The sequence below is a fragment of the Dipodomys ordii genome, unplaced genomic scaffold (assembly GCF_000151885.1).
Source record: "Dipodomys ordii isolate 6190 unplaced genomic scaffold, Dord_2.0 Scaffold175, whole genome shotgun sequence".
Taxonomy (NCBI): Eukaryota; Metazoa; Chordata; class Mammalia; order Rodentia; family Heteromyidae; genus Dipodomys; species Dipodomys ordii.
In genome coordinates this window covers 837,381-855,193 of record NW_012267391.1, presented here as the reverse complement: position 1 = coordinate 855,193, position 17,813 = coordinate 837,381, and the positions used below count along the sequence as shown (strand labels likewise).

The window sequence follows — 17,813 nt, the reverse complement described above, 5'->3', positions numbered from 1 at the left end:
CTTTGTTGCTTTGTATGTCCCTCCCCCATGGCATAACCCCTGCTTTCATTGTATTTGATATTAGTATAATTTGTGGAGGGGAAGGGAAAAAAATTGTTTAAATAGGGATACAGGTGCACCTGGAAAAATGAACTTTACAACTTTGGCGGGGGCGGGGGGAGGGGAAGAAGGGAGAAATGGGAAGGGAAAAAGGAGGAGGCAACAGGCAACAATGCTAGATAAAAAATGTACTCATTACCTTGCCCATGTAATTGTAACCCCTCTGTGTGGTATTTTCACTATAAAAAAAGAATATAAAGTTAAAAAATAAATAAAGGTTATTCTGGTTAGTAGGAAAGAATTACCAGCAAGGATAAAGAAGATACACAATTAAGAGGCTACCGTGAAGTTTAGATTCACCCTGTCGGACAGAGTAGCCACTAGTTTCATGTGGATATTTTAAAGTTGAGAAACTAAAAATTTAGTTTTCAATTGCACTGGCCACATTTCAGGTACTCCATAGCCACATGTGGACAGTGGGTTTATCCTATAGGATGTGGCAAGAGCAAGAGGGAATGGACCTCATAGAAGAGATGGGGGACTTGGGCAGATTCTGTAGGTAATTTTAAGATGTAGTCCACTGGTCTAGAACATGGATTATATGATGATTGAAAAAGCATGGAGTGAAGAAAAAAAGGAAAACTGCTAACCATTGGCTAAGTGAGCCAACTCTGCCCACGCCTTCTTTCATCAAGGGACCATCCAACCGTTAATTCAACTGTCAGATACTTCCACATATGAAGAGCAGGCATGAATATTCTGATAATGAGAGAACAAATCCCCATTATATTCTGGCTTTTACAACAAACCAGACAAGGGTCTTGAAGTGCAATTATATACATGAGGATGAGAAGCAAATATGCAATAAGAAGGCAAAACAAGGCTCAGATTGGGTGCAGAAAGCTCATAATACTCAGAAGGGAGAAATACAATGGAGAAAATGACTATTGGCCCATTAGCCAGCTGCGGTGGTGCATGACTAATACTAGCTACTCAGAAAGCAGAGGCAGGAGGATTTAGAGTTCAAGGACAGCCTGGGCAAAGTTACAGAAACCCTATCTCAAAAACAAAATACAAATTAAGAGGCCAGGGGGTGTGGTTCGGGTATAGAACATTTGCCTTGCGTACAAGGGATGCTGAGTTTAATGTCAAGGAAGGAAAAAGGGGAGAGGGATGAAGGGAAAGAGAGAAGAAGGGAGGAAGACAAAAGCAAGCAAGAAAGAAAGAAAGGAGGAAGGGAGGGAGGGAGGGAGGCAGAGAGGGAGGGAGGGAGAGAAATGTATACAATTCCAAGAGTATGGGCCTCTCTGCTAACACTGACAAATCATAGTAGTAACTATAAAATATTAAGAAAACAATGCACAAATGTTAATGCAGTAACAATTCTTCCAGCATGCTCTGACTTGGAAAGTTTTTTACCCTGCAAAAAACACCTACAGCTTGGAGCTGAACATCCGTATCCAGCTAGATAAATTCATCACTTCAGATTTACTGTTTCATTGAAGCATCATTTGCTAATTTTCTTTCTAAATATAAAAGCTAATCCTCTTTTTGAGTACTTCAGGCAATGAAGATGTTATGACTGGCAACAGCTGGAGATAGGATGGAGCAGGATGGGAAAGGCAGCTATTGTGATTTTCACAGGAAAAGTGGGCAATGTGAATCTACCAATGAATGAAGACTTGGAGATGAGTACCTTCGATCATGCCAAAGTAGAGCTATAGCCCTGATAAGCAGTTCCCAGTTTATATGAAAAAAAGAAAAAGAAAAAAAAACTGTGTGGCCAGAGTGTGCTTGCTCACATCACATCTGTAACCCAGCTACTTGAAAGATGAAGCTAAGAGGATCTTGATTAAGGTTAGACTGGGCAAAAACTAGCAAATCCCTGTCTCAAAGAATAAGCTGGCTGGCATGGTATGGCATGAAGAGAATGAAGAAGGAAGATCAAGAGTTCAAAAAACTCCTAACAGACATGATGGTTGAACCTGATCCAAAGCACAAGAAAAATAGCTAAAGTCAGTGGGAACTTGGTTCAAACGGTAGAGAATGTTCTCCAGTATAGCCATATTAAAAAAAAAAAAAAAAAAAAAGGAAGTGGCGCTGTAGCTCAAGTGGTAGAGCACTCGCCTTGAGCTGAAGAGCTGAGGGACAGTGCTCTGGCCCAGAGTTCAAGCCCCATAACTGACAAAAAAAAAAAGGAAAATGTAAAGCAGCCTTTCAACAGTAAAAACCTTTCTCCTCCCTGTGTATGTGTTGGGGGGAGGGAAGACGGGTGTTCCCTGGAATTGGAGCTTGAACTCAGATCCTTGAGCTCTCGTTTATCATTGTGCTCTACCACTTGAGCCACACCTTCAGTTCAGTATTTTACTGAGAACAGCATCTTAAGGACTTTTCTGCCTAGCCTGGCTCTGAACCACAATCCTCTAGGTCTCAGCCTACTGGGTAGCTAGGATTACAGGTATGAACCATTGGTGGCTCGCAACATCATTTCTTATTTTCATAATACTTTAGAAAAAAATAGTTTTTTTTAAATGATGTATCTTCAGGATACATGTCCCCTGATCAAGTAGTAAACATGAGGCTATCCCATATAAGCCCAAGACAGCCCAAACAGAGCTGTCTCCATGGAGACCAGACAATAATTTAGAGCTGTGGCCTCTAACTGTGGGCAGTCTCACACAGGACTACCAAATACACATCTCTCTTTGGCAACACTTCAGACAAGTCCCTAGAAATGCCTTGTCATCTTCTTGGAGAGATCATTTTACCCATCCCCAAGAAAATGGCATGTCTTTCTGCCACAGATGCTCTGGCTGGACAGTGAGAGATAATAACAGTAGCATTTAATGGATAGCCATGAAGGCAGTGCCCCTGCAAGACAAGTACTAGACAGGGGAGGATCCATGCTCAGATAAAGTCAGTAAAATTAAAACACCTGCTGAAGTCAAATGGCCTCTACGCAGTACGAGGGGAGTGAATAGAACCCAGGCCAATCTGGCCCCCACAGGCTGCCTAGTGCCTCTGAGAAGCAGATGTCATTTTGGTGACAGGAGCCAGGTGGGTGTCTGTCAACAAGCAAAGCCATTTTGGTGTGGGCTTCGAGAAAAGAACAGTTTCCTTTTTTTCCAGGCTGTTTCATTCAAGGGAAGCATGGGGGGCAGGCAAAGGAGAGCTGGCCCCTGCAGATGAGTGGCCTGTCCCAGGCACTCTGCCAGGTTTCCTACAATGTGGGGAAAGGAAAGACATCCACTCCCTAAGCTTCCAAGGACAGACAGCTAGAGCTTCTGGGAGGTGTCAACTCCTGTTTGTCTGCTCCAAGGCAAAGACAATTTTCAAGGCCCAAAGTTTTTTGGGCTCAGAGTTACAACCATCATTGTATCCAGAAATAAAACCGGAAGCCTAGAGAGACTGTTCACCGTGAGACTCCTTCCAAAGCCCCAGGCTAGAGAACCAATGGTAATACCTCCCCTAAAAGGTCATTCAAAGGAACAATTCAGTGATTTGTTCCAAAAAACGAACCTGTGGATTACATCACTCAGCATTCTATACTTACCTCCTACTTCCGCAGCCCCATCGTGCATACCCAGCCTCCCCAACACTCTGGTTTTCTTGTCTCCTGTCCAATCAACACACTAGTCCCATTACCAGACCACTAAAGCCATTTCTTTTCTTCTTGCTCTTTCATGAATTCAGAGCCTTGAACTCAGTTTCTAAGTTTGCTTGCTTCCAGATGGCATTCTACCACTTGAGCAAAACCTCCAGTCCAGTGTTTTGTTAGTTATTTGGGAATTAGTGCCTTGGACATTTTTTTCTGGGCTGGCTTTAAACCATGATCTTCCTATCTCAGCCTCCTGAGTTAGGATTACAGGCATCAGCTACCTGTGTCGGGCTCACCAAACCTATTTCTAAGAATTACTAAGGACATGTCTTCAAGTCACTACTTTCAACAGCCACACCCAAAGAAGTAACAAGTACAGTCATAATACTTAGTTTGACTAGTAGAAAATTTTCATAATTGCACCTCACTTGGAAGAAACTTCAGCCTCTTGGCCAATCACTATATAGTACAAATGCAGAGGATTTACTCTAGATTAGTTTTATTTCATGAAATAATTAAGGACCATCTATTTCCAAGTATGGCTTGTGTTGACCTGTTCAAACTTCTGATTCATGGAGGAAATACTTTCCTAGGTTCCTGTCCCAGCCCTAGAGTTTCTCTGCAACTTGAGTCAATCAGAGGGAAGGCAAGAAATATGTTCTGGTCATTGCTTCCTCCAAAATGGAGAAAAGATCATAACAGCACAGACATGGACTCAGGCCTCTCAAATGGATGAGTTATTTATAAATCTAGGGTCTCTATACTGGGGACTGTCAGACTCTGAAATACAAACATGGACCACTCAGATCCACTACAGTTCCCAGTTTTCCCACACTCTCTTTCTACCTCACCTTTCTCATCTATACTACCTGCTTTGAAATATACACAAGACTTGCATATAAAGTATATACTATATACCACTTAAGTATATACCACTTGGGCTACACCTCTACTTCCAGTTTTTTGCTAGTTAATTTGGGATAGGAGTCTCATGGGCTTTTCTGTCCATGCTGACTTTGAACTGCAACCCTAAGATCTCAGCCTCCTAAATAATAGGATTACAGGCATGAGCACCAGTGCTCATGTAGCATCTCCAAGACAACTCATGAAGTCTTCATCCACTCTATATTCTTCATCCACTCTATATTCTGTCACTAAGTTGACATCTTTTGTCAAAATCTCTATTGGGTTTAGCACCATCACTTAAACTCTGTGTATCATCACCCTAAAGAACGTGCTCCTTTCCAGGACTGTGGCAGCCTTCAAGTTCAACATTTTTTTGTGTCTCCCACCTCCTTATCTATTCCTGATTCCACTCCCAGAACAATAGCAGTAAATGAGCACCATCCTCCTGCGGTCCTTTTGCCTAACTGGCTGGTCCAATAAGTCTAATCTTATCAACACTAACCTCTGTGACCTGAAGAGAAGTCACCTTGCGATACAGTCTCCCAGCAAGCCTCTTTCCCAAAATAGTGTCCTCTCTCACCCCCATGGAAAAGGCACTTCTCACCACTATGCCTTCTTGTACTCCTCCAAATAACACATATTCAGACACCATTTGTCCAATCCAGGAATTCCTCCAGATTTATTGATTGTTCCCAGGTTTACATCTCCATGAACATATTTTAAATTAGTAGTGTGTTAAAACTTAAGTGTCCTAGCTCAGACCTGTAATACTAGCTACTCAGGACACTAGGATCTGAGGATAGCTGTTGAAAGCCAGCCCAGTCTTTGAGACTTTGAGCCACAAAAGTCTTTGAGACTTTATTCTCCAAATAACCAGGAGAAAAAAAAACAAAACAAAACACAGAAGTGGAGGTGAAGCTCAAGTAGTAAAGCACCAGTCTTAAGCAGAAAAAGCCAAATGTGAGCATGAGACCCTGAATTCAAGTCCCAGAGCACACATACAGACAGACAGACACACACACACACACTCTCTCTCTCTCTCTCTCTCTCTCTCTCTCTCTAAGTATGTTAGTGTGTTAGAATCTGTCTGTGACACATCAGTGCTTAACTATTCCCATCTATGTAAATGTAACATTCTTTTAAAAATCCTTGAGCAAATTATCAAACCTCTCTGACTCAGTACCCTCACATATAAAACAGGGGCAAGAACAGTAACTATATCCTGTAACCCTATAGCAATTAAACAAGATGAAGAACATAAAGATACCTAAGAGTACCAGGCGTTGGTAGATCACACCTGTAATCCGAGCTACTCAGAAGACTAAGATCAGACTATTGAAGTTCAAAGCCAGCCAGGGCAAGAAAGGCTGAGACTCTTATCTCTAATTAATCACCTGAAAACCAGAAGTAGAGACATGGCTAAAGTGGTAGAGTAATAGCCTTGAGCAAAAAAGCTTAAGGGACCATGCCCAGTTCAAATTGGGACCCAAAACACCTAAAACTGTATTTGATTAACAAATGAAAGCACAAGTACTCTACTGTAACAGAGATTCCTCTCACACTCTTCCTGCCCATGACTCTGCTCCCTCCCAAATGCTCACATTCCCTCTGCCTGCTAAAGCACCTACCGCAGTGCTAGGTGCATGGTAACCTCTACATGAGTAGTAATACTTGTTGATGTTTCATGTTTAATTGTGTCACAGGGAGCACATGCTATTTTGCACTTCAGTTAGTATCTCTAGCCCCAACACTCATTCAGATTCATTAAATTCTTGTCATTGTTGCTTTGCTCTGTTGTTCCATCCCTAAAAATAAGCATTCTTGTTCACATCTTCACTGTGTATTGAGATAAGGGCTATTCTCCAAAGATCACAGCAATATTGAATATGGCAGGGCAGGTCTTGGCCTTCCTCCGTAGAGCCCAGGTCTCTTGTCATCTCTCTGAGGGGAATGACACAGGTTCACCTCTACAAAGCCTCCTGGGGGCATGCAGAATCATGCTGCACAAAACACCCAGCACATATATTGAAGACACTCTGGCTCTTCAACATCACTACATATAATTTGATAAAATAAAAATACTATATTTGTTATTCTTTTTTATTTGTTTTTTTATTTGTTATTCTTTTTTATTTCTTTTTTATTGTGAAAATACTGTACAGAGGGGTTACAATTACATGTACAAGAGTACATTTCTTATCAAGCATTGTAGCCTCCTCCTTTGTTTCCCCTTCCCATCCTTTCCCATCCTCCCCCTGCCCCCCCATATTTGTTTTTTTTTATTGTGAAAATACTGTACAGAGGGGTTACAATTACACGGGCAAATATTTGTTATTCTTAATCATACTTTTACTCCAAAATGCATGCTCCTGATTTTTTTTTTTGTCAGTTGTGGGGCTTGAACTCTGGGCTTGGGCGCTGTCCCTGTGCTCTTTAGCTCAAGGCGAGCGCTCTACCACTTGAGCCACAGCGCCACTTCCGGTTTTTTACTGGTATATTGGAGATAAGAGTCTCACAGACTTTCCTGCCCAGGCTGGTTTTGAATCATGATCCTCAGATCTCAGCCTCTTGAGTAGCTAGGATTACAGGCGTGAGCCACCGGTGCCCAGTGCTCCTGATTTTAAATAGCAGAAAATCAGAAAAGATGTGGGCATAGCAGCACAAGTTCACAAATGATGCCATTCTCAGTCCTCTACTCTTGTCCACTTAACTCCCCACTCACATCTCAGCTATTTCATAACTTCCAATAATCTGTATCCCATCTGCAGTAAAGACATACAAAGTGCTCTGCAAATAAGCAAAGTAATGGTTTAGCCCAGATTGGGGAAAAGTCTTCATGACAAATACCTAAGATGGCTTTAAAGGATTACTGGGTAAAGCTAAAATGAGCAGGATCATAGTTCCAGACTAGCCTCTGCAAAATAGTTAATGAGACCCCCTACTTCAACAGAAAAAAAAAAATGGATACAATCTTAGCAATTCAGGAAATTGAGACCTGAGAATCACAGTTCCAAGTCAGCCCAAGCAATTATCTCCAATTAACCACCAAAAGCCAGCATGGAGCTGTGGCTCAAGTAGTAGCCTGGAATAAAAAAAAAAAAAACTCAGGAGCAGTGCCCAGGCCCTGAGTTCTAACCCCAGAACTGGCACCAAAAAAAAAAAAAAAAAAAAAGCCTGAACATGGCAGCATGTCATCCCAGCTGCAAGAATAAGATAGGAGAATTATATCCGGTATCCAGGCTAGCTGATGAAAAGAGACCCTATCCTAAAAATAAACAGCAAGATGGACTACAGGGATAGTATAAGCTGTAGAGTATCTACCTGAGTTCATTCCAGTAAGATAGATAGGTGAGGGGGGAAAAGAGGGATTGAGAGAGAGAGATTCTAGGTATCTCCTAGCAGGGAGAGAATTAGGAAGTTGGTTTTAGGAATTAGTTTGCTTTTTAATGTGTGTATGCAAGCATGTACCAATATTAGGGCTTAAACTCAGGGCCTCAGGCCCTCACTGAGCTTTTCTGCTCAAGGCTGGCCCTCTACCACTTGAGCCACACCTCCACATCCAGCTTTTTGCTAGTTAATTGGAGGTAAGAGTCTCAGATCTCAGCCTTCTGAGTAGCTAGGATTGTTAGTGGGAGCCACCAACACTCAGCTAGAAGAAAACATTCTGGCCAAGGGAAGAACAAGGGAAAATAACACAATAGAGTGAGAGGGAGGCATGGACTGCAAAAAAGAAAGGCCTTCAGTCTAGAAGGTAGACAGTTTATCAACAAGGTAGACTGCTTTGATGAGATACGTTAAAGAAATCTGAATAGCATCACTATCTAGTTAGGGAAGTGACCTCATCAACCACATTTTAGAAAAATAACCACAAGGGCAATGTGACAAGCAGGAAAGGAAAGAAAGGTGGTTGATTAAGAAGCTTCTGAGAGGAGCCAGGCAAGAATGATGAGGGCCTAAGCCTCAGCAGAACTTGTGACAGATGGGACAGTGAGGATAAATAGTAGATACACCCATATTTGTTATAGCACTGTTCACTGAAGCCAAAATGTGGAAATAGCCTAAGTGTAAATCATTGGATAAACACATAAACAAAACGTGGTCTGTTCAGTAGGCGGAATATTATTCATCCTCAGACTGTGAAGGAACTGCTCAGTTAAGAATACAGGTACTTCCAATATTCTTACCCAGTGACATTGATCAAGATATATTGTATTCGTAAACTGCTTTGTTAAATGGCAACTCCTTTGTGCAACTACTTAAAGATAATAAAGAGAGAGATAAAGAGGGGGAAGGAGGGGGGAGAGAGAGAGAGAGAGAGAGAGAAAGAGAAAGAGAAACATAGATACAGGTAGTGCCAGGTGGTACTGATGGCTCACACCTGCAATCCTAGCTATTCCGGAGGCTGAGATCTAGTTTCAAAGCCAGCTCAACCAGGAAACTCAGTGAGATTCTTATCTCCACTTTAAAAAACTGGAAGTGGTGCTGTGGCTTGAGTGGTAGAGTGCTAGCCTTGAGCAAAAGAGCTTTACCAAGGCCCAAGACCAGACTAAAAAAAAACAAAAACAGAAACAAAAAACCACAGGTACCATCTTGAATATAGTGAGTGAGAGAATATATGTGTATTCATCTAGGTTTGGTCAAAAAAAATAAGCAATATTCTACATATTTTGAGCAGGACAAGATTTAATTCAGGAAATTAGCAGCTTACAAAGTCATAAGAAAGCTACTCAGAGAAAGGCATAAGAGCCAAGGTCAGAAATCTACCAATGGTGTTCTGGATATGAGGATGTACATTCATTACAAGAAGCTAAGAAACAATCTCAGGTACCCCCCACAATGGTGACTGACTTCCAGCGGAATACCAAGAAGCTGGTACAAAATGTCGATTCTGCTGAGTGTCACAGCAACAACAGCCCTTATAGCTATTCTTTCTCTTTGGCCTTCCAAATCTTTTACTGGCAGAATTAAATTCAGAACCTCATCATCAAAGATTCTGAAAAGTACAGTGTTAGCCCTACAATATGAGAGAAAGCCCAGCAAAGCAGGCACAGAACTTGAAAACCACATCCAGCTGGTCTCAGGTATCTAGAAGCAGATCCATTCTTATCTCCTACTCAGTGAAGGCAAATAGGTCTTCCCTTTCCAAGCAAAAGATTGAAAAATCCTCTAATCAAAGGCCAAAGAGGAAAAAAATCAAAATATTAACATTTAAGGTTATCACAAAGAAAAAGATTACCCTACTGTAAATCTCAAAGTCAACAGAATAAAGAATTCCTACTCTTGAAACGGCCAACGGAATTCCAACGTTTTCAAAATAAGTCAGCCAAATTCTCAGTTTGCTTCAAAAAAGGATGTGCCTGTTGTGAAAATTTTGTCACCTGTGGTTGTCTGTGTCTAATAGAATAACAATATCAACACGTAAATGCTACATTTCAGATGAGGCATACAATTAAACAGTTACATCTTGCTTGGCTAAACTCTACATTTTTTTTTTTTTTTTTTTGCCGGTCATGGGGCCTGAACTCTGGGCCTGGGCGCTGTCCCTCAGCTCTTCAGCTCAAGGCTAGTGCTCTACCACTGGAGCCACAGCACCACTTCCGACTTTTTCTGTTTATGTGGTGCTGAGGAATTGAACCCAGGGCCTCATGCTTGCAAGACATGCACTCTACCGCTGAGCTACCTTCCCAGCCCCTTGGCTAAACTCTAATACTTTGTTGTTTTAGTTTTGTTTTGTGTGTGTGTGTGTGTGTGTGTGTGAGTGTGTGTGTGTTTTGGGGGAGGGGGCATTTCTGGTTGTAGAACTCTACCACTGTGAGCCATAGCTCCACTTCTGGTTTTCTGTGGGTTAACTGGAGATAAGAGTTTCACAGACTTCCCTGTCTGTGCTGACTTTGATCTGCAATCCTCAAATCTCAGCCTCCTGAGTAGCTAGGATTACAGGTGTGAGCCCGTAGCACTCTGCTTAACTTTAGTTTTTAAGGTATGGCCTGAAAACAAGGTGATAAACCAAAGACTATCCAACCAATTTGGTTGGTTTTTTTTGTTGTGTTTTTTTTGGCGGGGGGGGGGGGGTCCAGTGGTGGGGCCTGAACTCTGGGCCTGGGCGCTGTCCCTCAGCTCTTCAGCTCAAGGCTAGCGCTCTACCACTTGAGCCACAGCGCCACCTCCGGCTTTTTTCTTTTTGCTTATGTGGTACTGAGGAATCGAACCCAGGGCCTCAGGCATGCAAGGCAGCGCTCTACCACTGAGCCTCTTCCCAGCCCTCTCCAATCAATTTGGAAGGTCAAAAACATTCTCATAGCATGACATTCTTTGTTGTTTAGCTCTCATAGTGTACAGTAGCATTTTCCAGAGGTTACAGGACATCTGAGATCATCATTCCAGCCAATTAAAGGAATAACATTGTTCAAATTGTTTAATTTTCTTCTTTTTAATTTCTAATATGGTAGACATTAAAGATAAAAAAAAACATGAAAAGCTTTTTAAGGAGACCTTAAAAATATTTTCTATAACTGGGAGCTGATGGCTCATACCTATAATCCTAGCTACTGAGAAGACTATAGATCTATAGGTCACAGTTTGAAGCCAAGCCAAACAAAAGAATCTCTGAGACTCTACCAGCAATTAACAAGGGAAAAACCCATCAGTGGAGGTATAGCCCAGGTAGATCTCCAACCTTGAGTAAAAAAGCCAAGCAAGAGAATAAAGCCCTGAGCTCAAGCCCCAGTAACTGATACACCAAAAAGTTATACCAATGTTTACCAAAAAGTTTAAAGGTCATCCTGAAGAACAAGTTTTCAGTTAGTTTCTTTTGGAAGAAACTTTTGGCAAATAAAACTAATTAGATTCATTTTAGATTTATATCTTCAAAGGGGGATTTAAAAATTCCCAGCTGTAATGTATGTTGTCTATGCAACCTTTGTGTTCTCTTTGTGCAAAATGATAACTACAGTGTATACAGAGGTTTGTTGTAAAGATTAAATGAGCTCATAGGTGTACTCAAATGAATACCTAGAATCCTTTATGCTTCTAATGGATAAAGTGGTAAGGCTCTTATTAGGTGAAAAGGCACCTATTAAGTCTCAAATTTTAGAATGATATAGAAACACCTAGAAAGCTTATTAAAAATCACAAACTGACAGATCCTTAACCCAAGATTTTAGTGGGAAGCAAGTTTAGAGTTCCATTTCCTGCTGGACCAGGAAGCATACTTGAGGACCTGCTTGCTATCATTGAAACAGTACCAGGCATATCAATAAATATTTGTAGAAGGAAAATTTACTGAATCCTTAATAAAAAGTTTTCCCACAAGTAGATATCAAAGCTTTCCTGGTGGGTATCTAAACTGGTCGTGACTACCAGGCCCTATCCATTATAGTTTGGCAGAGTTCCAGAAAGACAGAGATCCTACCATGACGTCTCAACATCACCAAACCATCTTCAGAACTGCAACGAATGGGAAAAAAGCTCCTTCTTAGAAAATAGTCCTTATGCTAGAAGGGAAGAAGTAAGTGGGCATTCTTCACACGCATTCTTCTCACAAAGTCACATAACCTAGGATCTCTCACCTCTCTACAGCTGCTGGTCTTAGAATTCTAGAAAATCCTACTCAGCATTCCTGGCACAAATGCAACCCTGAGGAGTGAGGGTGTTTCCACCCAGGCAGCTGGGATGGGATGGATAAGCATTCCTCTCTTCCTTATCTCAAGTGCAAGATTCTGAGGTATATCCCAATACTCCAGAGAGAGCCCCAAAAGACTGAGCACCAGGCACACACAGTGAACACCAGCTTTGTAACTCACTCATTCCTTCCTTCTCTTTGTCACTATTCCCTCAGTCACTATTTCTGTTCCCTAGGATACTTTTCCAAAATAAAACTGCCTATTCTTGTCTAAAAGGCCAAGCTAAGATAAGGTATAGACAAGCACTCAACTCACAATCCAGGGGGCATATAATCAACATGAGAGAGCCATGCCTCACCTATTAAATGCCTTAAAAATAAGAATTAGAGTTGCAAAAGAAAGAAAATAAAGACAACCATAGAAGATAGAGTATAACTAACTGTTCTGTTGCATGACACAGATTCTACACAATGCATGTATCCAGAGGAAAAGATGAAGTCAGAAGAAAGGGAAGAGTGAGAAAATAAATAAATGATAAATGATCAATAAATAATCAATAAATTATCATAAGGAAGAGTGATCTTAAAAAAGGAAATGAGTCCTACCCATTGAAAAGCCACAGACTGGCCTCACCAGATCCACCAGAAATGGGTTAGGACAAAATATACCTGGATAAAAGAGAAATTCCACCAACAAGGAGAACAGATTTCAATGATGGTCCATAAAGGCTGTGAGCACATGCAATACTTTACATAAAGTCTGACACCTAACTTATTGGGCTTACAACTTGTAAAGAAAATTCCTTAATTTCTTACTTCCATGTGTGTGTGTGCATGCACACATGTGCCAGTATTGGAGCTTGGACACAGGATCTGATGCTCTCACTTGGTTATTTTATTCAATGAAAGCACTCTACCACTTGAACTACTCCTCTGCTTCCAGCTTTTTATTGGAATTAGAGATAGGCAGCTCATGGACTTTTCTGCTTAGACTAGCTTGGAACCTCAACCCTAGATCTCAACCTCCTGAGTAGCTACGATTATTGACACGAGCAACCAGTACCTGGCTATTCCTTCTTTAAAGAAAATATGTATTGTAAGATCACTAATTAGCCAGTACACATTACGTATTATTCATTTATTGTTAAAAACCAAAAATGAATCAAGTTCTATTTTTACCCAGAGAAGTTAGAGCCAGATAACAGAACTAGAATTCTAACCTTGCTAGTTTCTTCATTACTATCACATTTGTCCCCCACAGTTGAAATCAACACATCTTACATGACAATTCCATTTGAGTCCTTTCCCAATGTGCCCACAGTCTGTAAGCTCAGCATCTATAGAACCTGTTACCATGTAATTCATATACTCATGAAATTCCTATTATTATATTTATTCCAGCCACTGGTCAAGCTTCTGGGAATAAATGTCCACTCTCCAGAAAGACTGTAGTTTAAGGTAGAAACAGGCAAATAAACATATTGCTGAGGTTCTGACAGACATGTTTATAAACTTCATATAAATGGAGTTTAATGGGGTAAAGAGGCAATAGGGAAATGACTCACAAAGGAAGAATTCTTTGAATTGAATCTTGAAAAACAGCACTATTAGGAAGGACATAAGAAACCGCTGGAGATGAACCAAGTCACAGAGAGATAAACTACACATCAAAGTGGGAAGGCAGGCCAGGCTGAAGCCAAAGAGGTAAAGGAGAAAAATTCTTCCTCAAATTAAGCTCTTCCTACGTGAAAATAATGGAGGATACTGCAATTAGTTATATATTGTTCCATGTGTTACTCACATCCTATAAAGGTGCAAAACAGCCATTCTTCATACTGTGCCTGGCACATAATGGGTATATAACAAAAAATTGGTGACTTCAGTTTTCTTCCATGTCTACTTTAAATGACACTAAACTGGTAGTCCCTGCCTGTTATCTTAGATACATAGGAGGCTGAGATCTGAGGACAGAGGTCCAGCTTGGGCTTATTAACCAGCAAAAAGGTTCAAGTGATAGAGCACCAGCCATGAGTGAAAAAGCCAAGCATGAATACAAGGCCCTGAGTTCAAGGCCAATACTAGAACTCATACCAAGAGGCATTATTTCAAAGTAACTTTCCATAACTGACTACAAAATCATGACAAAGTTTTGTGGGCATAGCCCAGTGATGGATTAGGGCATTTTCAATGCCCTGGGTTTGACCTCCTGCACACTCACAAAAAAAAAGGCAGAAATTATCAAAATCTAACATTTTTTTCAGAAGTCATGGCTCCCTTTATCCACTTTCTGGATTCTGACCTTAACTCTTACTTGCCAAGTCAATCTTTTTCTTCCAAAGACATTACAAACAAATAAGAAGGAAGTATTTGTACTTCATGTGTTTGCATATGTAATGTCACTTGCCTGAAATGATGGTGTCATTTATTTTCTACCTATCTTTATCTATGAACTTTTTCAAAGTGTCCAAATCAGGAACTTTTTTTTTGCACTTCATCATTTTTTACCTTTCTCTACCACAGCCCCACCAAGCTTGTGAATTTGTTTTGGCTATGCATGATATCAATAAACTTTGCTCTGTTTCTTTTTTACAGCCGTGCATGTGTGAGCTGGAACCAGAATTTCTGATACTCTAGAAATGTTTGTTGAATTCACAACATAATGTTAAAGAAAGTACCACAAAGGGAAAAGGTAACATTATCAGGCACTGTGCTTTAAATGATGTTTATAAAAGCTTTCTTTGTCATCCTCCATTGAGATACACTGATTCACTGTCCTTATAAATAATCCCAGCCTCCTCCAAGAAACTACAGCCACAGAAATGAACTCATCATTTTACAGTGGACATCGTGCTTCTGGAACAGTGTTTGGCACATAGAAAGATCTTCTTAGATAATGCGGTAAATGTATTCAATAATAAGTTTGTAGGCAGAACTTCAAGAGCAACCCACACCAATCATGAGGTAAATTGTTTTACCCATAGTACACATTATGCTATCCCAAAAGACAGATCACACTCTTCTTCCCAGAATTGAGTCTGTGAAGTTTTTTAAGACCCACATTCCTTCCACTCTGAGACACAACCTGCCTAACATAACCTGGCCACACCCTCTGAAAATGGCATAAAATGGATATAATGGCACTGCTGATCTCAGGCTACCAGGACACTTTAAGTAGTGTGATGAACAATACACTAAGTATCTTCTTTTTCTTTCTTTCCTTTTTTTCTTTCTTTCTTTGTTTTTTATACCAAGGCTAGGTCTTGAACTCAGGGCACAGGCATTGTCCCTTAATGCTCTGCTACTTGAGCCACTTCCAACTTTTGGGTAGTTAATTGGAAGTAAGAGTCTCATGAACTTTGTCCAGGATGTCTTCCAACTGTGTTCCTCACATCCCAACCTCCTAAGTCACTAAAATTACAGGTGTGAACTATTACACTGAACATTAAATACACTCCACTCTTCAGAGATTTTTTTAAATTTAAAAACAGGCAATTAACAAATTGTAGATTTTTATCTCCAAAGGATATTTTAATAGTATAGAAGAAAAGGAAGTCATAGAAAAGATAATTATGGAGCCCCAAAAGTATACCAAAAATACTTTTTTAAAAAACAGCTAACCTCATCCCACAAGGTAATAAAGGAAAATTTGGAATTTTTCCACTGGTTTGGGTTATTTTTGTTGTTTTGTTGTGGGCTTTTACCCACATCAAAACTATCTTCCACAAATAAAACGTGTTAGACTATTGTTGTGAGCTCCGCCTCCCCTCCAATCCATGCACCTCCCAGTGCATTGAGATATGCGGGGTGACACATGAGACCCAAAGTGGGAGGCTAAAAATAACCTGGTCCTCAAAATGACATGATAAACGCCAGACAGCTGAGTCACTTTGAAGCCCATTTTGACTCTTGAAAGGGTCATTCACCCTCTTTATGCTTCGTACACGTTTATATACAATTAGGTGAAAACTCCACCAACTGACTACTCGGGCTGGAACACAGTGATGTCTCTAAAACTTGCCCCTCGGGTCTCTGAGGTCACGATTCTGGACTGAACTTACAATCCTTTACACTGGTGCTCGTCAGCCCGAAGTGACTCACTTGGAAGAACAAGGGAGAAAGGCTCAGGCAACCCAGCACAATCCAGTGGTCCCCTATTTCTGCTGCCCGAGTGGAGATTTCTTCTGACATTCTAAGGACAAGAAGAGTGGGTAGAGATGGGAAGTGGTGGGAGATACTCTCTGCGTGGACAGCACAATTGCCCAGGCGTGGGAATTCCTGGGGAAAACTAACCTTTCCAGAAAGAGTAACGCTGTGTGCGACCCAGGGGTGGGGAACCATGCCTCTGCCACCTAGCCGCCTGCCCGATCGCACCCCAAGAGGACGCGGGCGGTGTGAACTGTGGAGCTCCGAACAGGGAACTAACTCTCTGATTCCATCTGTCGTTCAGACAGTGGAGGGGCTCTGGGCAAGCTGCTGGAAGCCTGCCTGGCTGGGGGGCCGAGTCTTCGGCCGCCGCGGCCGTGGGGCGCTCGCACAGTGCCCGCGGGACTGCGGCGCCCCGGAGCCCGCTCCCGCGCGGGGAGGAGGTCCCGGGCGGCGCAGCGCATCTTCGGCCCCAGCCTCACGTGCCGCGGGGCTCGGTGGCTCGCGCTCGCCCCGGGCCGCCGGCAATGCCTCCCTCCCCGGAGCGCCTCACTTACAGGAGAGTCGTAGGAGAAGGCGCACTCGTTCTTGTAGACCCTGTCCCCGGACCTGGGCACGCGGATCGTGGGCATGTGGGGCACCAGCAGCTCGCCGATGTCTCCTGCGGCCATCTTCCTGCTGCCGCTGCCGCCCGGCATGCTGAACAGGGCGCCCCGGCGCTGCATGGCCGCGCGCGCACAAGCCGAGCCCGGCAAGGGCCGGGGCCGGAGACCGGGCGCGGGGTCTATGGGCGATCGCGGCGCCTGCGGGCGAGTGGCTGTGCGGGAGACCGGAGCGCAGCCGGGGCGGGCGCGGAGAGCGGGCCGCGGGGCGGGAGCGGACACCAGGGCCGGGAGCGCGGGGGAAGCTGCTATTTTTAATCCAATGGCGAGTCGCCGGCCCAGCTGCAGCGTCGGGCGGGGCGCGGGGGAGCGCCAGCCGCAACGCGCCGGGGAGGGGGCGCTGGAGGGGGCCGGACGCCCGTCCCCGGGCGGCGGCGGGGGAGCCCCGGGCGCGCGGGAAAGAGGGAGGGGACGCTGACGCCGGCCACCGCCGCGGGGGATTACCGCGTCGTTTCGGATCCCGAATCACCAGCTGCAAGGGGCAGTCCGAGCAGGCCAGCACAAAGAGCAGGGCTGGGAATTTAGGGGGTGGGGGAAAGCTTCTAGAGTGACGACTGCTCCAGATTAGGGAGGGGTAGGACACGACGTGCATCCCTGGCGTAGGGCCAGATCCGTATTTGTGCCAGGCACTTGGGGTGACCTATGTTGTATCTCTAGCTTTCTAACACCCGAAACTTAATAAATGAGACAAGAATGGGATGGGGTCCAATGAAGGTAGAGGATACATGAGTGTGCGTGTGTGTATGCACATATCCGTTTCTGTATCGATATATATCGAGATATATTTGCAACAATGCAGAACTTTAGGATTGCCAGAGCAGTACTGATGCTCGTTTTTCAAAGC

At 42.9% G+C, this 17,813-nt stretch overlaps 1 protein-coding gene across 2 annotated transcripts in view; it reads right to left on the bottom strand.

Annotated features, from left to right (window-relative positions):
- The window catches only part of Usp13 (ubiquitin specific peptidase 13 (isopeptidase T-3)), a 137,305-nt gene extending 120,201 nt beyond the window's left edge, over positions 1-17,104 (bottom strand). The window contains exon 1 of one of the 2 annotated variants that reach the window (XM_013033688.1): positions 16,865-17,104. In XM_013033688.1, coding sequence (XP_012889142.1) covers positions 16,865-17,032 — 168 coding nt within the window. In that variant the 5' untranslated portion in view covers positions 17,033-17,104. The remainder of the gene's footprint in view (positions 1-16,864) is intronic. The other variant, XM_013033689.1, reaches the window with a different exon arrangement.
- Positions 17,105-17,813: the final 709 nt, after the last annotated feature.